The sequence below is a fragment of the Leptodactylus fuscus genome, chromosome 5 (genome assembly GCF_031893055.1).
Source record: "Leptodactylus fuscus isolate aLepFus1 chromosome 5, aLepFus1.hap2, whole genome shotgun sequence".
NCBI classification, from domain to species: Eukaryota; Metazoa; Chordata; class Amphibia; order Anura; family Leptodactylidae; genus Leptodactylus; species Leptodactylus fuscus.
Genome location: NC_134269.1, coordinates 148,696,598 through 148,718,741, shown reverse-complemented (window position 1 = coordinate 148,718,741; position 22,144 = coordinate 148,696,598). Strand labels below are relative to the sequence as shown.

Sequence of the window (22,144 nt, the reverse complement as noted above, 5' to 3'; positions counted from 1 at the left end):
TTTTAAGCTAATTTAGGCTGTGGTTCATCCCAAACTTGTTTGACCTGAAACAAATCTTGGTCCTGAACCCAAAACAAATCTTGAGAGGTTCCCCCATCTCTAAATTATAAAAAGTGTAGTCTGTAGTCAAAATCACATCTCAGCAAAAGTTTGTTGCAGATTCTTGATACTGAAAAAAAATGTTGTTCTTAACTTATCATCTATGCACTGAATAAGAGGTGAGATTGTTGGTGGTCCAATCCACCAATCATGAGAACAGAAAAAATAAAAAAATCAATACATGCACGTGGCTGATCATGCACACTGCCACGCCAAACATCACTATGGTACAGCCAAAGTGAAGGTCCTTACAGTTAGAAGGCAGCATAACTGCTACTTTCACAAAGGGAACATGGGACCCCCATTCTCATAATTGATGGCTAGGACAGCGCTCAAAACCCCATTGATCAGATCCTTCTCGTGTGAATATATGATCAGTTTAAAACTTGATTCAACCCTTTAAGTAGAGCTTCAGACTTATGTCAGAGGATTCATTACAAAGAAAAAAAAAGCTACACAGCCTGCTGCCTTATGAGGGTCCCCAAAAGAGAAACTTATTGGACACCACTATAGACACTGGAGTCTATCAGGAGCTGCTGGTATCCATCATGTGACAGATCTGTAACTGCCGTCATCTTGATTTTTCTGTTCATATGATAGTGAGTACGCTAGCACTGTACAAGCTTAATGTGCCTAAGGTAACCCCTATTACAGTACTTTCTACAAATATGTTTTCGGCACCTAGAGAAGAATAAACATGGGTAGCAGACTGGGTAGAATCATACCTGTTGACGACATGCAGGAGAACAGAAGAACTAGCTTCATTTGGGTCCTCCACTTCATAAACTGTTGCATCACAATCATTTACATGTGAAACTAGAGTAAACGGCAAGTTTTCGTATTCCGGGATTTCTTCATAGTGACAAATATTTTCGTATTCAGGTATATCAGGATCTGACTTGTCCAAAGAAGATGCTTCCTGAGGTCTATGTGATAAAAGTAGATTATCATCTAAAGACACTGTGGCTGGGTTGCTTCCAATGTTAGACTCATTCTTATGTTTCTGCCTCTTCCTCGATAAAGGGCTAAAAGAATCAGCAGATTGAGCTTTTGTAGGTTTCATCTTTTTTTCTAAAGTGGGGGATGTAGAGTGGCCAGTACATGAAAATATATCAGATGTCACATTGTCTGCCAGCAGATTGCCTCGAGAAAGAAATTTTTGAAAATCGCTTTTTATAATACATACAGATAACTTGAGATTTAGCAACCTCTTTAAGGAGTTTTTTTTAGGACTGTCAGGTAAGGGTTTTTCTATTCTATCCATATCAACGGCAGACAAAGATTTAGCCCTAGGCTTCGTAAGGGGGCTTGGAACTTCATTACTTGAAGAACTCTTTAATGTCTCTGGACTACCTACGAAAGGTAAAATCGGGTGCTGCAATTTCCATACTGGTTTCTCAGAGCTTGGTAACTGTTGCGAGTATGATCCGTCATATCCTGTGATGCCATCTGAAGGACCCTCGCTACTGGAGCCCAAGAGTTTCTCCTCAGAAACAGCTTTCTTGAGCAGGCCAGCTGCAGGTAAGCTGTATCTTTGTGGCTTCTTAGGGGCAACTCTTAGTGAACTTACATTTAGTGCATCTTTTACATGATTTTTCGCTGTGGCAGTATTATTTACAGGCAACTGCTGCTCATAAATAAGTTTCAGCTGCTTCGGTAAGCTCATTGAGAGAGTACTACACCTTTTAAAGTTGCTGTTTTCTTTAGCATGTGTTACTTCTTCAATGCATTTCCCAGTATTTTCTGTATCATTGGGAGTCATATCTGAACTTAGATGCAAATCTTCATTTTGATCTATACTGCAGTTATGATAACTACTTTTGGAGTGTGGTTGGTCTTCGCTGTCTACAGCGGGTTTACCGGAATGAACACTGTGTACTATGGAATGGCCAACTACATTTTGTACCTTTTCAAGGTTTGTTTGAAGACAATTCTCACTGTTTTCTGCTGTTTTGTCCACACAATCTTGTCGCACTAAATATGGGGTGCGTGGTTTCCTTGGTTTTGGAACAGGAAGTTTTTTATGTGGAGGGGGAGTCCGTGCTAGAAGGCTGGGCTTTGTATTGCCTTCTGTATTTAATGGTTCTTTGTCAAGTAATAAACCATTGCTTTTTATTGCATTATCCATGGATTCAGAATCAGAATGAATCTGTGAAGCACCATTGGAAACAGAAGTAGTAGGTTGATGATGTGACTTGCTACAGTTTTCTATGTTGCCATCAGGAACACTGCCACTGACAACCTTGATGTCCTCTTTAGAATTTTCTTGCTTGCAGGTATAACCATTGACAATGACATTATGTGTTAATACATCCTTGAACTTTTCTTCTATAATGCTGGCCTTTAAACTAACTTGGTTTATCCTTGAAGGTTGACTACAGGGTTTTCGTTTTGCTCTTACACATGGGACAGGCTGAGAACACATCTTTTTATTTTCCAAATTCTCCAGCTGCTCAATTGCTTTCTGACTTTTCTGTGAATATTCCCCGTTCCCAAGTTTGTGACTGCAATCACTATTACAGGAGCACGGTGAAATAATAAATGTGGCACTTTCATTACTGGCTGACGTTTCTAGCCTACAAATGAGGTTTTCAGAGATCTTATGCTCCTCCTTGCTTCCAATACTTGATTTGATGACACTTTGTTGTTTGTTGTCCGATGAACTTTGAATGACTTTTGGTTTTGGAGCAATTGTTGGCTTTGATTTGTTTGGTACCACTTTAGGCTGGACTATATCAGGCTTGGGTGCAATGGGTGGTGGGCTAGGCTTCTGACCCACAGCATTTTTAGGTTTAGGGGCTACTGGAGGCTTCCTAATATCTGTTGGTTCAAAAGAGTATAAAAATAATTAATAACTTCTAATCACATTAATATTGATTTTATTCTTATACATACAACATGAAGTATTAAAGTAATACTAAAACATTTTAAAAAGAGAGAAAAATAAGTTGGACAAGTGAACTTCCTAATGTACTTTTCACAAATCTCAAAATGCTATATTTTCATTTATGCGGTTGTTTCTTTAACCTAAATACATCTGAGCCGAGACAGACTGAGGCCGGGTTTCCACATAGCAGTATTGTGTCATGCATCCAATAACCACATGGCAAAAGCACATTTAAAAATTGTCCGGCCAATAAGGGTAAGTTCACATGGGGTTTTTTGGTCCAGAACCTTGGTTTCGGACCAAAAAACGGGTAGCCACGACTGAATGCCGATGCACTACGCCCGCATCCAGTCGCGCACTCTGCTCCGGATTAGGCTCAATGAATGGGCCTAGTCCGTAGGAGGGAGTGTCTTCAGGCCGAATTGCGAGGAGACTCAGCCTGAAGTATGAGCACCTCGCTTCTTTTTCCCGGGAGCCGGAAGAAACGGCTCCCGGAAAAAAGACCTGAGCGGCTCCCATTGATTTCAATGGGAGCCGTCTTTATGGTCAGGATTTTGAGGAGGATACGGCCTCAAAATCCTGACCAAAAAACCCTGTGTGAACTCAGTCTAACTGTGGTAAAATACAAGTGAAGTACATGGCTTAAAAAAGCGCGAGTGAAAGCGCAAAACGGTCGTAGCCCGGCCACTGTTTATTGTGCAGTCACTCTCTCCCACTTTTTTTTTTTTTTTTTTTTACGTCTCTACGAAATAAACGACTGATTTTACTAAATGTACTTGGGTGAGTGCCACCTGTTTATTACACCTCTCTTTTTTGATACACTTTTAAAAAAACAGCTACAACACTGTAAAAACTATAGTATAATGCATAGGGTTGTGCCATGTGGCAGACTACTACTGCTAGGTGAAAAACTCAGCCATAGGCCTCCTTCCCTCACAGTTCTTTTCACTAAAAACATAGGTTAGACAAAAAAAAGAAGTGTTTCAAGAATTTTTCATGTTTTTTTTCAGAGTGTTTTTGGTTATGTTTTTATTTAGACTCATTTGCTACATGCATCTTTCCTGGTGTTCTTGAAGTGTCACAGAGAAGCTTTTAGAAAAGTTTAGTAGAGCTACATTATGTATTAGACCTTAGAGCTGAATACACAGTTCTGTTGGTTGGTCTGGTAACAGCCAAGACCAGTAAGGAATGCTGAAGAAGATCAGTCCTGAGGCCTGCAGAATTGTGAATGCAGCTCTGAACTACAGGTTACAATGATAATAATAATGTTAATAACTTTATTTATATACTGGAAACATAATCTGCAGCACTTTACAAATTAGAGGACACATGAACAGGCATTATGAGACATTACAATGTGACAAAGAAATAAACATATTGCAATGTATTTATTGGAGTAACTTTGATTGATTAGAAGGTTCTATGGGACACAACCTATCAGTATTTGGTTGCAAAGACCATTAATTTTACATACTGTATGTCCTGTACTGTACTGTGTGTACTTTTATATGGTATAATTAGAGCTATGTGGCAGTTTTTCGTAGAAACCTCTACAGAAATGAATAGTAAATAAATATACCTTTATATACATCAGCTAACAAAACTCCCAACATTGTGTAAAGATCATACCAGCGTTTTTACAAAACTAGTAAATATTACGGATTATTTAGATTATATTCACATTTTGAAGCCTCTGTTGCAGATTAAGTCAAACATGCTGCACAAACTAGAACATTGTGATGTGTGACATTACTATGACAGAAATCTGACAGACCCTAAAGTCATATGACAGATCATACAATGCAGTTATTTTCTTTTTACTGTCCCTTTAATGAAAGACATGATAATAGTACAGATAGCTACAGTCCAGCTTCCATACAGCACAAAATCAGAGCTAAGAGGTAAGAGTAACCCCAGTAACAACTTTTCAGAAATACATAGTACACTGAGTATAAATATTGCTTCTACCATTGTACACCATATAGGGCTTACACACACAGATTTATGGCTAGTCAGACCAATGTTACAGATGATGAGTTGGCCATTTACACACAAAGATAGTTAGGATTTGTCCAATTTTTATCTGTCTCATCGGTTATGACTGCCCTAAAACAAAAGTCTATTCCCCATGGAACTGCCTGTAAAATAATCCTTCAGTAGTAGTACCAAAAGTGATATCTCACTCACTAAGTGTAGCAGAACTTAGCAGCAGCATGTCAACATTTTTCAGCAACTTCATCTTCCCCCCTCCTCTCTCCATAGACTTCTATGTTAGAATTAACTCTAACGGTCCATTCACACAGAAGAAAATGGTGAGGAATTTGGTGTGGAATTTCAGCACTAAAAAAAGCCTCCCATTAACTTCAATGGCTTTCTTTTTCTGAAGATTCCTTTTTCTGTAGGAACCCATTGAAGTTAATGGGAGGCTTTTTTTCCAACGCTGAAATTCCACACCAAATTCAGCGCCATTTTCCTCCGTGTGAATGGACCCTAAAAGTATGAAAGAGAAAACTAGCCTGATAAATGGAGTAAGCATTTTCTTCTATTATATTTATGAAAAGTTGTTTTATAATAGGAGGTACGCTTTAATCAATTTGTTTCCTTGAGCTTTTGCACTATTAATCTTTCTCTACACGTTTTCTTTTTCTTAAATGCTGGATCACATTTTAGTCTAGTTTAAGACCATGGTTTTAATATCTGTTGTTTAGATCTGTCAGAAGATTAAAATTGCTGGAATACAGAGGGATACAAATAGAACACTCTCCATTTCTATCCGTCATGATTGACACCAATGTTAAAACATATAAATTAAAATTGAAGGCTGCTTCCATCTGCCTTCTTTTTTCGTTATGCAGAGAAAAAGGATGGCATACTGTATTCCATTTGTACCCTTCATTCTGTCTTTTAATAAATCAGGACAATGGACATGAAAACAGTACTGTGATTGTAGCCTAACGTATAAGAAAACTAAATGCATATACTAAAACCACAAGGCATCATGGCAGAGCATTACGGGCATAGTAAAAAATTATAATTAAATTAAGTAATGCCTGTCATGTATTTATTGAAATGTTGAACATCTCATGAAAAAGGTCAATAATAGTAAAGATGGCTTTTAGCTAAATATATCCTCTCTGAATAGTATTTAATAGGGTTCACCCAAATAGACAATCCCTGTCCATCTGCCCCATTACAAATATGGTCATCTTTTGGTTGGAGCCCTTCCTTGGGACCCCTGTTTGTTAATCAGAGCAGAGTGTCTTCACAATAGCTTTTCCCTTTGTGATGTACACAACAAGACTGGATTTGTACACCAGTTACACAATTTATGTTTGGATACATTAGCGTTTCATATATCTATACAAAGCAACTGAAAAATAAACAGAAACTATGATTTGCACTAAAAGTGAAAATCCTCGTTCACAATGTGAGTAGAAAAAGCTTTACAGATACTTAACAGTAGGCGGATAAGTAGAAAGGATATGAGTCAAAGTATCCCCCCAAGTGACTGTAATAAAAATAGCACTTGTGTGTTGTGAATAGGCATGGATAACTAGTCTTCCTGTGCAGCTTTTATGCAAGCACTTACATATTGTAAAATAGCTTCTATATAATTCTTACCACACTTTTAGTATAAGACATCATACATTTGGATAGTTCAAAGAAGCATATTCATGTACATATAATGGCTGTATTAGAGATCGCTGCCCAATAGCGTTATAATAGACTTCATTTTTACAACTCACTAGATCAGATTGAATAGCAATAATAATGATTTTGTCATTGAAATGAGTCTATCACAGAATACAGTATACCAATCCAGTCCAGCAGCTAGATAGGGTAGGGTCACCTGAGTCAAATGATGTTATCTTTTTGGGAATCAGTGGCTGCATTCACATGATATCGCTGGTTTTGACAATATGGAAATAAACACTTTGGAGCAATGACTGCATAGCCTTACACAACAAGCTAGCCAGAACACACGATACCCCCAACCAAGCATCAGCCATCTGCCAAGCCAAAACCCCCAACATGCCCTGAACAAGGCTCAAATAAAAGGAGTCATTGAGAGAGACAGAGAGCGGTACATCGAGGAATGGAGAAGCGCAATAAATAACTCCAAGAAACTCAATGTGTACCAGTCACTGCAAAGGGAATACACCATGGCCACCTACATGGAGAGAATATGCCACCCCAAACACAGACAGACCCTGAGCCGGTATAGACTGAGCACCCACAACCTGGAGATGGAGACGAGCCGACACAGGCAAACGTACAAGTCAGGGGAGAACAGACTATGCCAGCACTGTGACCAGGGGGCCCTAGAAGACGAGACCCACTTCCTGCTACACTGCACCAAATACTCAGCTGTGAGGGCCGTCTACTACCAAAGACTCTCTGCCCACATCCCAGACTTCATATCTGCAGATGAGAAGAGGAAACTCTACATCCTACTGGGAGAAGAAGGGGCCACTGTGGAGATCGCTGCCCAATACGTGTCCAGCTGTCACCAAACCAGAGGAAGATGAGACTCCACGGACTATTATAGCCAAAATCAGCCCTCCCCACACACTCTCCCCCTCGACTCCAACCCCCCCCCCCTTTACTAGCTTTAGAAATGCCAAATATCCATTTGGACGTGTCAATAAAGCCTATTTGATTTGATTTGACCACAGGAGTCATGAACAAGAAGGCACATTCATTCAAGACCTATAAAGGAAGTGGCCATATAACATGGAAGGAGGAACTAAGCAGAATGATGGATCCGTTTGTGGAGAAAGTAATCAAGGAGTTGGTCCTATCTGTGACTGACCGCTATGTCTTAATGCACAGTCAGATAGGGGAGGTTGTGAGTCACCGATAGGACCTCCTCCTTGATATCTCAACATATAAAGGACAAAGATTTCAACAGATAAATTACAAGTTCTACTTTTTCCAAAACATACTATGCTGGTTTCCCTATAGGTAAAATTGAAGCAGAAAGTCCGCAGAGGAAAATTCTGTGAACTTTTTGTGCAAAGCGTTGCAGTAAGAACTGTGATGCGTTGCATACACTAGCACTTTTCTGCTGTGGGACACCACATGGAGCCTTATCTTAAAGACTTTTTTTTTTTTTTTTGGGGGGGGGGATAAATTAAAAACTCGCTGGAGGTGGAGTAAAAATAAATAAAAAAATTGAATGATACTCACCTAGCCCCAGTACTTGGTTAGGGTGGTACATTCCATTTCATCCACTGTACAGACTGCCCTGGCCAGTCACTGGCCTCAGTGGTCACACGTTGGGGACATCACTACTGACTTGTTTATTTTATTATATATTTTTTTTTTTTTACATTGCACAATGAACTAAGTTTAATTTTAAAAAAAAATCACTACAGTGCATCAGCTGGTCAGTGCAGTCCTTTACATCAATGCTTCAAACCTTACTCCACAAGAAAATTAGGTGTTGATGGTTTCCACTACAAGCTACATTTGTAGGATATGATATTATGACATGACAATGATTTTTGCAGGCATCACTTAGTGGTTAGAAGTGGGTGTGCAGAATTTTCCACAAAGCACAAAATAGAGGGTGCAGTAGATAAGAATTCTCTGAGAAGGATAGTTTTATTCTTACATAGTAACAAAATATAAACCAAACTATTTAGACAACAAAATAATCAGTATCAGAAACACAGAATCATCACATAAAGGAACAAACTGTCCTTGAGTGCCCTTCTGCTATCCATCAATTTCTGCACCTTCTCATTCATCCTCCAGTTTCCTTTTGGGATATCCCATGCACTTTAAACTCCTATAAAAATGACCCTGAACCTTTAGGAAAAGAGACAAAATTGTCTCTCAGCTGTTAAGGTCCTGCACTCCCCAGCAGGGGTGGGTTATTGAGGCATCTGCTCTGTGCAGCATGTTAAATACAGGGTTAGATTGGGAGTTCATGCATTACTAATTTTATCACACTTCCCTCTAAGAAGCTGTAAGTAATAAAATAGATGTAAATCTCTTTCCTAAGATCTGAAGTAGTAAGAAGGGTTAACTATATGTAATAACTAGCCTCTGCCTCGTCTGCGTGTTGTTGGCATCTATGATCCGCTTATATTCAGCAAATTGCTTCCATTGATGATATGCCTGCTCCGGCATTTTGGCAGCTCTTAAGCTGTCCTGCTGCTGAACTTGTTCCTCGCAGCGTGCCTGTCATTGTTCCGGCATCTCAGTAGCTCGCTGGGAAGCCATATAATGAGCGTGTTGTTGGCATTGATGATCCGCATACTCTGGCGCTTCGGTAGCTCTCAAGCTAACCTGCCACTGAACTCACTCCTTGCGCTGTGCCCTTGATTGTTCCAGCATCTCAGCAGCTCGCTGGGACGCCATATAATGAGCTGCTGCAGGAGCAGTGTAATATATTATGTGAACATAAATTCATAACAGTTGTGAAGCCATGTCACATACCGGTTAAGAAGTAGCCTCTGTTTTAATCAAGGTTACAGTCTATTTATGTGTCGAACTTCATTCAAATCCATTTAGCCGTTTTTGCGTGATTGAGGAACAAACATCCAAAAACACAAACATCCAAATTTTCACATTTATAATATTAGTAGGATAGGATTAGTTGGATTCACATTTATAATATTAGTAGGATTAGTAGGATAGGATTAGTAGGATAGGATAGGATAGAGTTTTTGCTGTGATTTTCCTCTGCTTTATTTATTCCACTATTCAAAATATAGGGAAACAATTAAAATTCCACATCTAACATTAAAGGGGCTCTATCATTGGGAAAAGTCATTTTTAACTAATCACATCCTTGCATAGGCTTTAGAAAGTCTATTCCACACCTACCTTTAGTATGTAGATTGCCTCCAAGGTTTCTGAATAAGTCCGTTTTTATTCATATGCTAATTAGACTGATGCACAATACATCGTGCACCCCCTTTGCTATTGTTTCCTATGGGAGGCTGCAGCTGCTGCTGATGACTCAGCTTCCTGTTTGCACACAGACATAGGAGATAATAGCAGAGACAAGTGCTGCGAACTTCCTGTGCTGGCTGGAAGCTCATTAGCATATAAATAAAAATGGACTTATTCAGAAACCACTGAAACAATCTACATACTAAAGGTAGGTGTGAAATAGCATTTCTAAAGCCTATGCAAGGATGTGATTAGTTAAAAATGACTTCCCAGTGATAGAGCCCCTTTAACCCCTTCCCGACATGCGCCGTAATAGTACGGCACATGTCGGGTCTGTAACTATGGCGACCGCCCGGGAGGCCGCCATAGCCGCCGGGTGTCTACTGCTTTAAGCAGTAGACAACTGGCTTTAATGCCTCCGATCGGTCCCCGGACCGATCGGAGGCATTAACCCCTCCGGCGCTGCGATCAAAGGCGCCGGAGGCGCCATTTTCCCGGCGGCGCATGGGCGCCGCCATTTTGGCCGGGATCGCCGGCTCCTGGAGCATGCTCCAGGGCTGACGTCCCGTTGCCATGACAGCCGGGAGCCTTGTACAGGCTCCCAGGCTTGTCTGCAAATCCTCTCTTTTGCAGGCTGGTCTATGCAGCCTGCAAAAGAAAGGATGCTTTTTTTGCAATGCATTGCAATGCATTAGCATTGTAATGCATTGCATTAGTGATCAGACCCCCTGGAGTTCAACACCCCTAGGGGGTCTAATAAATGCAAAAAAAAAATAAATAAATAAAAAAAAGGTAAAAAAAAATATAAAAAAATATAAAAAGAATTAAAAGTTCAAATCACTCCCCTTTCCCTAGAACACATATAAAAATAGTTAAAAACTGTGAAACATATACATGTTAGGTATCCCCGCGTCCGAAATCACCCGCTCTACAAATCTATAAAAATATTTTTCCTGTACGGTAAACGCCGTAGCGGGAAAAATAGTCGAAAGTGCCAAACCGCCGTTTTTTCACTGTTTTGATTCTGATAAAAATTTGAATAAAAAGTGATCAAAGCAATAACATTTCCCGAAAATGGTAGAACTAAAAAGTACACCCGGCCCCGCAAAAAAAGACACCCTATGCATCCCCGTACACTTACGTATAAAAAAAGTTACGGCCGTCGGATTATGGCGACTTTTAGAAAAAAAATTTTTTAACACAGTTTTGGAATTTTTTTTAGGGGTCAAAATGTAAATAAAACCATAAAAATTTGGTATCCCTGGAACCGTACCGAAACACAGAATATAGGGGACATGTCATTTTGGCTGCACAGTGAACGCCGTAAAACCAAAGCCCGTAAGAAAGTCGCAGAAATGCATTTTTTCTTCAAATCCCCCCCATTCTGAATTTTTTTCCTACTTCCCAGTACATTATATAGAATAATTAATGGTAGCATCATGAAGAAAAATTTGTCCCGCAAAAATTAAGACCTCATATGGCTCTGGGAGCGGAGAAATAAAAAAGTTATGGGGTTTTGAAGGAGTGGAGTCAAAAACGAAAAACGAAAATCAAAAAATGCCATCGGCGGGAAGGGGTTAACATGCTGTGGTTTTGAAAAGGCAGCCTTTCCAAAGCATATTTTTCTCACAATGTGTGGATGAGATTAACCAAAACTTAATTTAGGCTAAGGCCCCACGTAGCGTCCACGCATCATGATTTTTCCTGCAGCACTTTTCACAGAAAGTTTGGAGAGTTTTATAGTACCAAATTGTGATTCTAGGTCATGATGACTACATGTTGTAATATGAAAATACAGACACACTGCACATACTAGCACAAGCTAGAACAGTATTACAGGACAAGACTACACTGATCTAAAATGACTCACAATGATAACTATGTCTACAACCACATACAAAATACAAGGAATTTGTCTAGTCAGATCTTTACTGTAACATAGTGCTTTGCTTTCATTTTTTAGATTAAATAATAATAATTAAAAAGATATTAATTAATAATGGTAAGCACAAGGTTATTCTGATAGATGGGCAGATAGTGAAAGAAGACTTTTCATCATCTCCCCCAAATCCATTTCTCAACATATATTAATAGTTGCTTCTCTACTAATGCCGGCGTAGTATCTTTGTCCCAACCAAGAGTCAACCTGAGAGTAAAAATGAGTCTTAAAGGATCCATGAAGACTCCGGCATAGGTGTGAATGTGAACTATACTTACAAGCAGAGCTGTCTTCCACTATAACACCTCTACATAATACTACTAATAATGATATTACTATTATTATTCTATTAGTTTTTATATTCATATATGTAATTAAAAAAGCAAATATCCATTGACAAATGCACCTTAACGGAAAAAAAAATCTTAAAAGATAGTGATTTACATGGACATGACAATAAAGAAAGGCTACAGTCAGACTCTCCCTGCCATAGTCTGTCTGCCTTAGGGCTGTAAAACTGAGTATTCAACTGTTCATCGATTTCAAAGGAAACAATTACGTCTACAGGAAATTACACTAAATTATCAACTTTATTTTTTCTTCAAGAACTCTAATTCTTACTTTAAGAATCACATCTTTTGACGCTCTCTGACGGCCGTGGGTGGTGCTCCAGGAGACCTCAGAATTCTGCCCCCCCCCCTGTCCCTATCGTGTCCGGTGTTTGTTGTGTCCCCCATCCCCTTTGTCGTGTTGTGTGTGTGTAGCCTGTGTGTTGTTTGCTTTTCTCCCCATGTTAATCTGTTGGGGGCGGTGCCCCTGTGGTTTTCCATGTTCTTGTTTCGGTTCCTAGCATACTCCCCTTCGTGTTGGGGGTCCTCCCCCGGATTAGGTTCTACTGTGTGGTCCTGTGAGACCTTTTTTCTATGAAACCTAGGGCCTTCGGCCCTCTCATTCTGTGCTTACAGTTCATTTTATATTTCTGTTTTGTTTGTTTTACTGAAAATTCAATAAAAACCTGATTACACCTAAGAATCACATCTTTGGACTATGGACCTATTTTATATGGGTATACATCAAGACCTCAACAGTGTCACTAGCCTAAGCTAAAAGTATTCAGAAAAGAAGAGACATTGCAGTAAGGTTGGTGGTCCTAAAGAAAAGTTAGGCACATCCTATAGAAAAAGAAGACTAGTCATCCACACCTTTGTTTGCATGAGACACACACAATCATTTGGTAAGAACTTGCCAACCTGAATGTAGATTTCTTTGAAGTTTCGTTATTCTAATACTACCAAGCAAGTATCATATCCATAGATTTGCTGAATGTTTTCAGGATGCCTTGGGCACTTTATACAGCTAACCATATGGAGAGATGAAAGTGTGTCCATCTATAGTTTTATATTTACAGATAACATTAATAGTAGTAAATCTGTTACATCATTTTACTCTCTACTGAAACCCCACGTCATTAGAAATCCTGTTATTTTTAGAAACATTCGGAAGTAGCCTACATCCACTATGAAAATAGCCTGATCCTTTGATGAACTCTTGTAACTAAAGAGAACAATGGCTTTCTTTTACCCAGATACAATAGCCTCAAGGAAACTTTTGATGATGATGGTGATGATGATGATGATAAACTGCTTTTTCTACATCAAAACACAAGCACCAGCAAAAGGGTTGAGTGTCAAGATTCTGGTACCAATAAATTCTAGTTTTCACTTCATTTTTTTAAGGACTCTCCTCCATAATATTATATTCTATATGGCAGTTACTGCAAATTTATTTCTACTATCGAGTACAAAATATGCAGTTTATTCCCCTCTGTTTGTCATTAGAGATCAATAAATTAAACTGCTTAAAGGACTCGCCCTGTCTGGATGAGGAGGTCACCAGTGAGTGGTCAATTCTAGAGATGAGCGAACAGCGAAATATTCGAGATCCGATATTTGTTTCGAATAGCCCCCTCAATATTTGACTATTTGAACGAATATCGAATCCCATTATAGTCTATGGGGAAAAAAATGCTCGTTTCAGGGGAAACCACTATTCGACTAAAGGAGAGACACCAAGTCAACGAATAGCAGGAGGAGAGCGTTTAGGAGGAGCGCTGTGCAGTTAATGCGCACGGACCCCATTATAGTCTATGGGGTCCGTGCGCTTTAACTGCACAGCGCTTGCAGTTGCGCTGATAAAAAGTCAGCTCCCTCATAACCGCAAGTTGCCAGCTCTCCCAACTAGCAAAGACAAGCCTGCGGCAAATCAACGCTGGTTCTGCAGCAGGCTCATCCTTGCTAGTCAGGAGAGCTGGCAGCTTGCTGTTATGAGGGAGCTTACTTTTTCTCATAGGAATGAATTGACCAGCGTTGATTGGCCAGTGTACAGCATTCGGCCAATCAACACTGGTTCTGCCGGAGGCTCGTCTGTGAGGATGCAGAGTCTAAGATTGGACCATAGCAGTCTCCATTGTGGTCCGATTTTAGACTCCGCCTTCTCACAGACGAGCCTCCAGCAGAACCAGCGTTGGGGTTTTTGGTTTGGAGGCGGTGGCTGCGTCAGGTTCCAGACCAAAATACGGGTAGCTGCGACTGAATGCCATGTGTAGTGTACCGGCATCTAGTTGCGCACTCCGCTCCGGATTAGGCCCAAATGAATGGGCTTAGTCAGGAAAGAGCATCTTCAGGCGAAGAAACAGCTCCCGTAAAAAAAAAAAAAAAAAAGAACTAACCGGCTCTTATTGATTTTAATGGGGGCTGTCTTTTTGGTCAGGATTTTGATGCCATATCAAAAAACCCTGTATGAACTTACCTTAAGTGAAACTAAGCGTCTACTGAATTCATACAATGATAATGGTGAGTTAGGTAGGTTAGCTCTTTAAAGGGAGTCTGTCAGCAGGAAAATTGGTATCAAACTAATGCCCTATTCACATCTGCATTCAGGTTTCCGTTCTATAGGTATCTTCCATAAAGTGTAATTGGTGGAAAAACGGTCACTGAAAAAAAATAATATTCTTTAAAGAGTAAGGGTTTTCTCAAAAGGAGTAGTCTTCGGGAGAGGCTTCACTTTGCTTTTTTGTATGCATTCATATCCTGCGGATTCCAAGTGCATTTTCAAAATTACTTTGCTTCCTTGAAATGAAATATGCACAAAAAAGGCAATACTCTATCAATGGATTAAGATGTCAGTCTGGGGATATAAGTGTCCCTGGAAGTACAACATCTTTGAACAGCTGGCAGAAGGCAAAGGGTCAGTTTATATTTTTAGCTGTTGCAAGAGTCACAAGGAGTCCACTGCCTATGGCAGAAATCATCAACTTTCAGTACTCCTGCTGTTGTGAACTACAACTCCCAGCATGCATAGTAAGTGATTTGGACCATGACGAAGTTGCAGTTGCTAGAGTGCTAAAGGCAGTTGATCCCTAGTGCTGTACCCCCTAAAGCTATGCCCTGCATTCAGAGGGTCGGGTTGGGTGCAGGTAGAACTGCATGTTTCATCTTTCAAATTTGAAAACTGCATTTCTTGTTTTGATGCAATTTTAACATAAGTCACCCTGTCTGAATTCACCCTTATTAATTTCTCAGGTTATATTAAAGGTTTATTTTGAGCAGTGAAATAACTAAACTATATTTGCATATAGCGCCAAGATTCTCTAACTAGACCATCTCAGCTGTAGCAGGGTTCAGTAAACAACCAGCTCTGCTACATCTGGCTGTGCGCTGAACTCTGCTACATCTGAGATCAGACCACAATGGAGACTGCTTTGGACCGATCTTAGACTCCGCCTCCTCCGGCAGAACCAGCGTTGATTAGCCGAATGCTGTACACTGTGTGGCCAATCAACGCTGGTCAATGGGAGAAAGTCAGCTCCCGCTGTGCGCTCATTAGTGGCGTAATACAGTGACTTGGGCGTGTTAGATGCACCCAGGCATGCTTCCCCTGCTGTCCCAGTTACATTCCAGGGTGTTGGCATCATTTCCTGAGGTGTCATAATGGACTTGGTGACTCTCCTGAGTCGAATAGTGGTTTCCCCTGAAACAAAGCTTTTTTCCCCATAGACTATAATGGGATTTGATATTCGTTCAAATAGTCGACTATTGAGGGGCTATTCGAAACGAATATCGAATATTTCACTGTTCGCTCATCTCTAGTTTAGACCTTTAAAGTCCATATTAGTTTCCTTTATTAACATGTTCATGATATAAGATCCACTATAAAACCTATCTTAAAAGACCACATTGACATATTATCATTTTTTCAAAAGAGTATAGCTCAGCAGACTACAAAACACAATGGAAACCGGACCCAGACCATACAGGAACATTAATGGCAACAAAACCACATGGTCAGTGTGCTTTCTGCAGTAAAAACGGTTACAGCTCTATAGGGAACAGAGGAGCAGTCTGCGTCCAAGCTGTTAAATGTCACTAAATAGGTTGCTTTGACTTTTCATGGGCCGGTCTGTACACAATGAGCCGCTCTGCTATCCAATACAAAGTGATAAAGAACCTGATTGCTAAGACCCACTTACAGCTCTAGTAATCCTCCAGTATGGCTGAATGACATCTATTTACAAGCAGACTCCTTCTTTCTAACTGACAATATAGACTTGTGAGCCATGAGGAGAAATACCCTGAAAGGAATATCATTGTTTGAGCCAAAATCTCTCCCATTTCCTTTTAGTTTGCTTCAGTGAAATTCTATGGTTTTACATGTGGTTTTGTAATCCCCAGTTGTTACTTATTGAAAACAATGGTTTTGCAAAATAGAAAAATGCCCTAAAATTGATTATTTTTTTGCAGCTGCCTCTTCTAAACAGGATTTTCCTATAATCCACTCAATGATTGCAGTGAAATGAGATCCTATACAACTATAAATAGGGGTAAAATGTGATAATCTCTGTAGTCTCCTTGCTTTTCCTTCATGATCCAGAGCAGAGCAGCCGCCGATAGACGGAGCCTGTCCATGTGTAACCAGAACAGATCCTATTTAAAGAGGAATTGTCTTGGGACACGTTTGAAAGGGAAATTCCGATTTGAGACATGTTGCGTAGATGCATGTTGCAACTTTTCTTTGATAATCTAGGAAACCTCATAGAAATGGATGGGGATAGCCATACATGTGTTGAATAATCTCCACACACTGAAGCTACAAGATGGAGAATATTTATAGACCATCCACAGGATGTGACATAAATGTCCCATATGGGGATCCCCATTTCAGGCTAAGGCTACATGGTAGCATGCAGCTGTGTGACATCACGCCATACTACTACATTGCTCCTAATGATAGTGGATGAAGGAGAGGGGGGAGGTCACAAAGTTCCAACCCAACATTTAGCAAAAACCTAAAGTTAGCCATACAGATGAGATAGCTCTCGACTCCCCTATACACCATTTAATGTGTGCTGAATAGAAGAGGGGAGAAAGCCGTGGTTAGACATGTCTGACAGCAGATAATCTTTCCATTTAAAAAATGTTAGGGCATTTAAAGTCCATCTGCCATTTATTTATCAGAGGCTAAATACATATCAGATCAATTGAACCAGTTGAAATTGGTGGATTCAGCTAATATGTATGGCCTGCCTTACTCCGCTGGATTTCTTCCTGACTGCATTCACTATCATCAGCTTCATCTGCCTGCGAGACATTTGCAATCTTAATGTTATACAGTCAAAAGTCGATGTTTAGTTTTGTAAGAACTAAAACTGAAAAATTAAATTTCTCATAGTGTTTGAAGGCTTATTTCACAATGCTCTTTGATTTCTCAGCCATCTGCTATACTGATGTACAGTAAGTATGGTGCACATTTTTTCAATGTTTTGCAGGAACATGTGGAAATGACTGTAGTTGGAGCAGCAAACTACAGTCTGGAATACGTAAAATAAACATCCTGTTAGTAGAGGACAAGCCTACACACAAGGGGAAGCACTTCACCTCTTCAAAGTGTCACCCCTATAGCCATGATATAGACAGACAGTAATACTAAACATTTCCTTCCTGAAGACACTGGATTGCTTGTAATGCATCTCACTGATTTCCAATAGGACATGGCAACTTACATGGTAAAAGAATGCTAACTACTATGACAAGGGAAAGCACAATATATTGTTTGTTTCTGATACAAGATATGATATCAATCGAAAGATATCCAGGATCCACATTCTACTGAAATGGATTAGATACAATCATATCCCGTCTGCTAATACAGAGTATCAGAAAGATGGGCGATAAACCATGATAAACGTTAACTGAATTTATAACAACTTTACAGAAGTGAACAATGCAAGGATGCTGCCATTTTATTTCAGTGTATTTAGTAAATGGGTTTTCTGGAACTGGGATATATATTATCTATCCTTAGTATAGGTCATCAGTATCAGAGCGGAACTGCGGATAAGTGGGGCTCAGCCAGTCAGTCGTGGCCGCACAGCCGCTATACAAAGCATGGCTCTGCTTGTTAAGCAGTGAAAACATCAGAGCACTCTTCCAAAAACTGCAGATTGATCAGTGGGGGTGAGGGGTTTATGACCTCCCCACCAATCTTACATTGATTACATATCCTAATGGTACATCAACTTTATCAGAGTCCTAGAAAAACCTTATAAGGCTGAGGCTGCACATTGTGGTAAAACTGCGATTTTTGTTGCAGATTGTGCTGTAGTTTTGAGCTAAAGGAAAAAATGGCTTCCAAAGAAATGGGAAACATAAATTAAAGAGGACCTCTCACTGATTTGGGCACAGGCAGTTCTATATACTGTTGGAAAGCTGACAGTGCGCTGAATTCAGCGCACTGTCGGCTTTCCCGATCTGTGCCCCGGGTAAAGAGCTTTTGGTCCCGATACCCATAGCTCTTTACAGTCAGAAGGGCGTTTCTGTCAGTCTGTCAGGAACGTCCTTCTCCACAGCAGCGCCTACAGCGCTGTAGTGTGTGAGCGGGGAGGAACGCCCCCTCCCTCTGCTCACAGTACTCGTCCATAGACGAATATTTTCAGGAGGGGGGGGGGCGTTCCTCCCCGCTCACACTGTGCAGCGCAATAGGTGAAGAAGGACGTACCTGACTGACTGTCAGGAACTGCCTTCTGACTGTAAAGAGCTACAGGTACTGGGACGGAAAGCTCTTTACCCGGGGCACAGATCGGGAAAGCCGACAGTGCGCTGAATTCATCGCACTGTCAGCTTTCCAGCAGTATATAGAACTGCCTGTGCCCAAATTGGTGAAAGGTCCTCTTAAGCTGTAATATTTTCCCCTTCTGCTAAGGCCCCTTGCAGACTACCATAGTGTGTGTTAGTGTGCTATCTGTGTATTTCATGGAGAGTACACCGAACCATTCTTTTCTATGGGCTTGTACACGTGACCCTGATTTTCACAGTTCCGTGTGCGGGCCAACAGTGCTTCCAGTTCTTCCATGACTCCTATTCACTTAAAAAGGAAGGAGCCGCGGAAGCATGGCCCACGCACAGACGGCACACGGGGACATCCTCGCCAATTTCTGGCAGTTTCTGTACTGGAGTCTCCAAGAAAGATTCTGGCGCATATGTGAACTTAGCCTCAGGCTACAGCCCACGCTGGTGAAACGCAGAGTTTTTGCCTGCTATAAAAACACTGCAGGAAAAAAACGCTGCATTTTACAGTAGCAGCAAGTGAATAAAATTCTGGTTAATGTCTTTCCCGCACTGTGGAAAAAAGTGCTGTGGAAAAGCTGCATTTTCACAGCATGTCGATAACGCCAGCATATTCCCTAAAGATTTAATAACGAAAGAAAAATGCAGAAAAAATGCAGTGAAAAATACTGTCGAAAAAAAAAAATGCCTTAGACTTGTTTGACATGAGCATTTCTTTTTTAAAGATTTTTCAGGTATTTTTCACTGTGCATTTTTTTTAATAAATGGGAAAACATCCTTGATGTTTTAAATGGAACCAGTTACGAGGAAAGCGCATTGCAAAGTGTAAGTACCATGTTATAGAGCAGGAGGACTGACATGCTATGCTCTATGACTGTGCACACAGAGATAGGTGCCAAACACTGTATAACAAAGAAAATGCAGAGACTTTGATGAATTAAAGCTGAATCTTTACCCACAAAAATATATATTAATCTGCTCTGCTCCTCCTGCTCTATAATATGCTGCCTATAGATTGCACTAAAGTTTCCTAGTGACCGATTCTCTTTGCAGATTAGTCAATAGGAAATTATGTCTAACTTTTTATAGATAGCAATTTTGTTTCTTGGCTTTTTTTCCCCAATTTCATAGTTTTATTTGCCTCTGGATTATTTTATTTTTTTATAACCCTACATACTGGGTATGGTATTTTCCTATTGATTTTACTATAGGAAAAAAAAAACACATGCAGAATGCTGTGTGAATACAAAATGCCAAGGTGAAAAACACTAAAAAACACCATTGAAATCAGCTAAACCATTCTTAGGCTGAGGCCCTTAGGGCTAGTTCACAAGTAGTTATTTGGTCCGGATTTTGACACGGATTTCTGGGTCAAAGAATAGCCTCCCATTGAAAGAAGCAACATGCAGCATCCGCGTTAAGACAATCCCTCCGGATTAGGCCCATTCATTTGGGCTTAGTACGGAGCGGAAAGCCGCAACAGTCGCAGCTAGCCGCATTTTGGTCCAGATTCTGACACAGCTTTCCACGTCAAAATCCTGGCCAAATAACTATGTATGAACTAGCCCTTACAGGCATTGTCCAGGAGTTGTAGCAATCCGTGGTGTGGTCTGGGAAGGTGTAAAATTGAAAAAATTGCCCTTTCAGTCTTGTACCATTGCCGCTTTGCTGGAAGGCTCATGTCACCACTGAGACCAACCAGTGGGCTCAGTGGTCACTGGTAAAGAACCAGTCATGTATGTGAGTGAAGTCACTGGTCCCTCTATAGCAACTAATGAGGCTCAGAACTTCTAACTCAGCAGGAGACAGGTGAGAGTGGGTTTTGGTTTTTTTAACACTTTCCTTGGCCACCCTTTAAGTGGTTGTCAAATTTGGACAACTCTTTGTTTATATGCCCCATATACACGGTATATAGACATCATAGAGTGGGGAGGAGCTATGTTAGGAACCCCCCATCTATTAGCCAGAGCAAAACTAAGCCTATGCAAAAGACAAAACCAGTAGAGAAATGTAGAATGAAATACTTTTACAAGGCCCAGTCTCCCAATGTGTGTAAACTCTCTGCTTGCTGTCAGTAAACACACACAATTGTATTCATTGTGCGCAGACTGATATAACCTTGTACACATTATCACACTGATAGCCTGGCGCTGTTGCTTTAGATTAGATACAATTGTACCAAACATTCAGCTGTAAACGCTCTGCACAACCTTCATCCTCTGAATGGAAGCCACGATGTCTCTTGAAGATAGTGAGAGACTGAAACGAAGGCTGTATGAAGAAGTCCTAGAACTGGTGTCTCTGACCTGATTAACCTGCACTGCCCCCAACCCGGTGTGTGCTGACCCGCGCACCTTATTGCGCCCCCTGCATGTAGCCGTGTAACCTGTAGGACTGCTCTCTCAGCACAGGGACCCGTCCGGCCGGCCAGTGCCTGCACACACATTGTACATCCCGAGCAGTGCTGTAACCTCCCACATCCCGGAGAGAACTTCTCTCCAGCGCCACAACTCACCAGAACTCATGTTCTTCCATGGAGTGTCGCCTTTATTCCATAATACCGAGTGGTCGCCGCATTACTCCTAAGGGCGCTCCGGGCAGCAAACTACAGAGTGCCCCACTGTCCGGACAAGGGGCCGCCTGGCGGAGCTGGAAGATGCCGCTTCCCACTATGGTAAAGAGGGAGGTGGAGGGAGTGCCTGCGTGACGTCACAGGCAAACACTGCTCACCCTCCTCGAGTCAGGACTGACAGATTGACTGCCGCTAGCACAGTGTATACTACTGTATATGAAGTATACACAGGCTAGGACTGGCCCACACGGGAGTATGGCAGCGCACCAGGGAATCCCTGCCTCTAGAGAGTGGTGCAGGGCACAGGACACTCACTGCTCCAAATACAGATAGCCCACAGCATCTCCAACTACCAGGGATGTTTTTACACATTGGTGGGTCCAGTGGTGTAACTAGGAATGGCGGTCCCCGTGCTGAACTTTTGACATTGGGGAACTTCTGACTGCCGCCGAAGAACACGACCGAATGCTACCACCCCTGTGCATTCCTTTACACACTATTATGCCCCATAATGGCCCCTGCACACACTATTATTTCCCCATAGTGGCGCCTGCACACACTATTATTGCCCCATAGTGGACATTAATTTCCCCAGACCCCAGAGTATAATAATCGGGGAC

The 22,144-nt window shown here is 41.0% G+C and overlaps 1 protein-coding gene across 1 annotated transcript in view; it reads right to left on the bottom strand.

Moving 5' to 3' along the window:
- FGD6 (FYVE, RhoGEF and PH domain containing 6) overlaps positions 1–21,586 on the bottom strand; it is a 61,685-nt gene extending 40,099 nt beyond the window's left edge. Inside the window, exons 1-2 of the mRNA XM_075274480.1 lie at positions 21,468–21,586; positions 825–2,919 (exon numbers count right to left, since the gene is read on the bottom strand). Coding sequence (XP_075130581.1) covers positions 825–2,919; positions 21,468–21,477 — 2,105 coding nt within the window. The 5' untranslated portion in view covers positions 21,478–21,586. The remainder of the gene's footprint in view (positions 1–824; positions 2,920–21,467) is intronic.
- Positions 21,587–22,144: the final 558 nt, after the last annotated feature.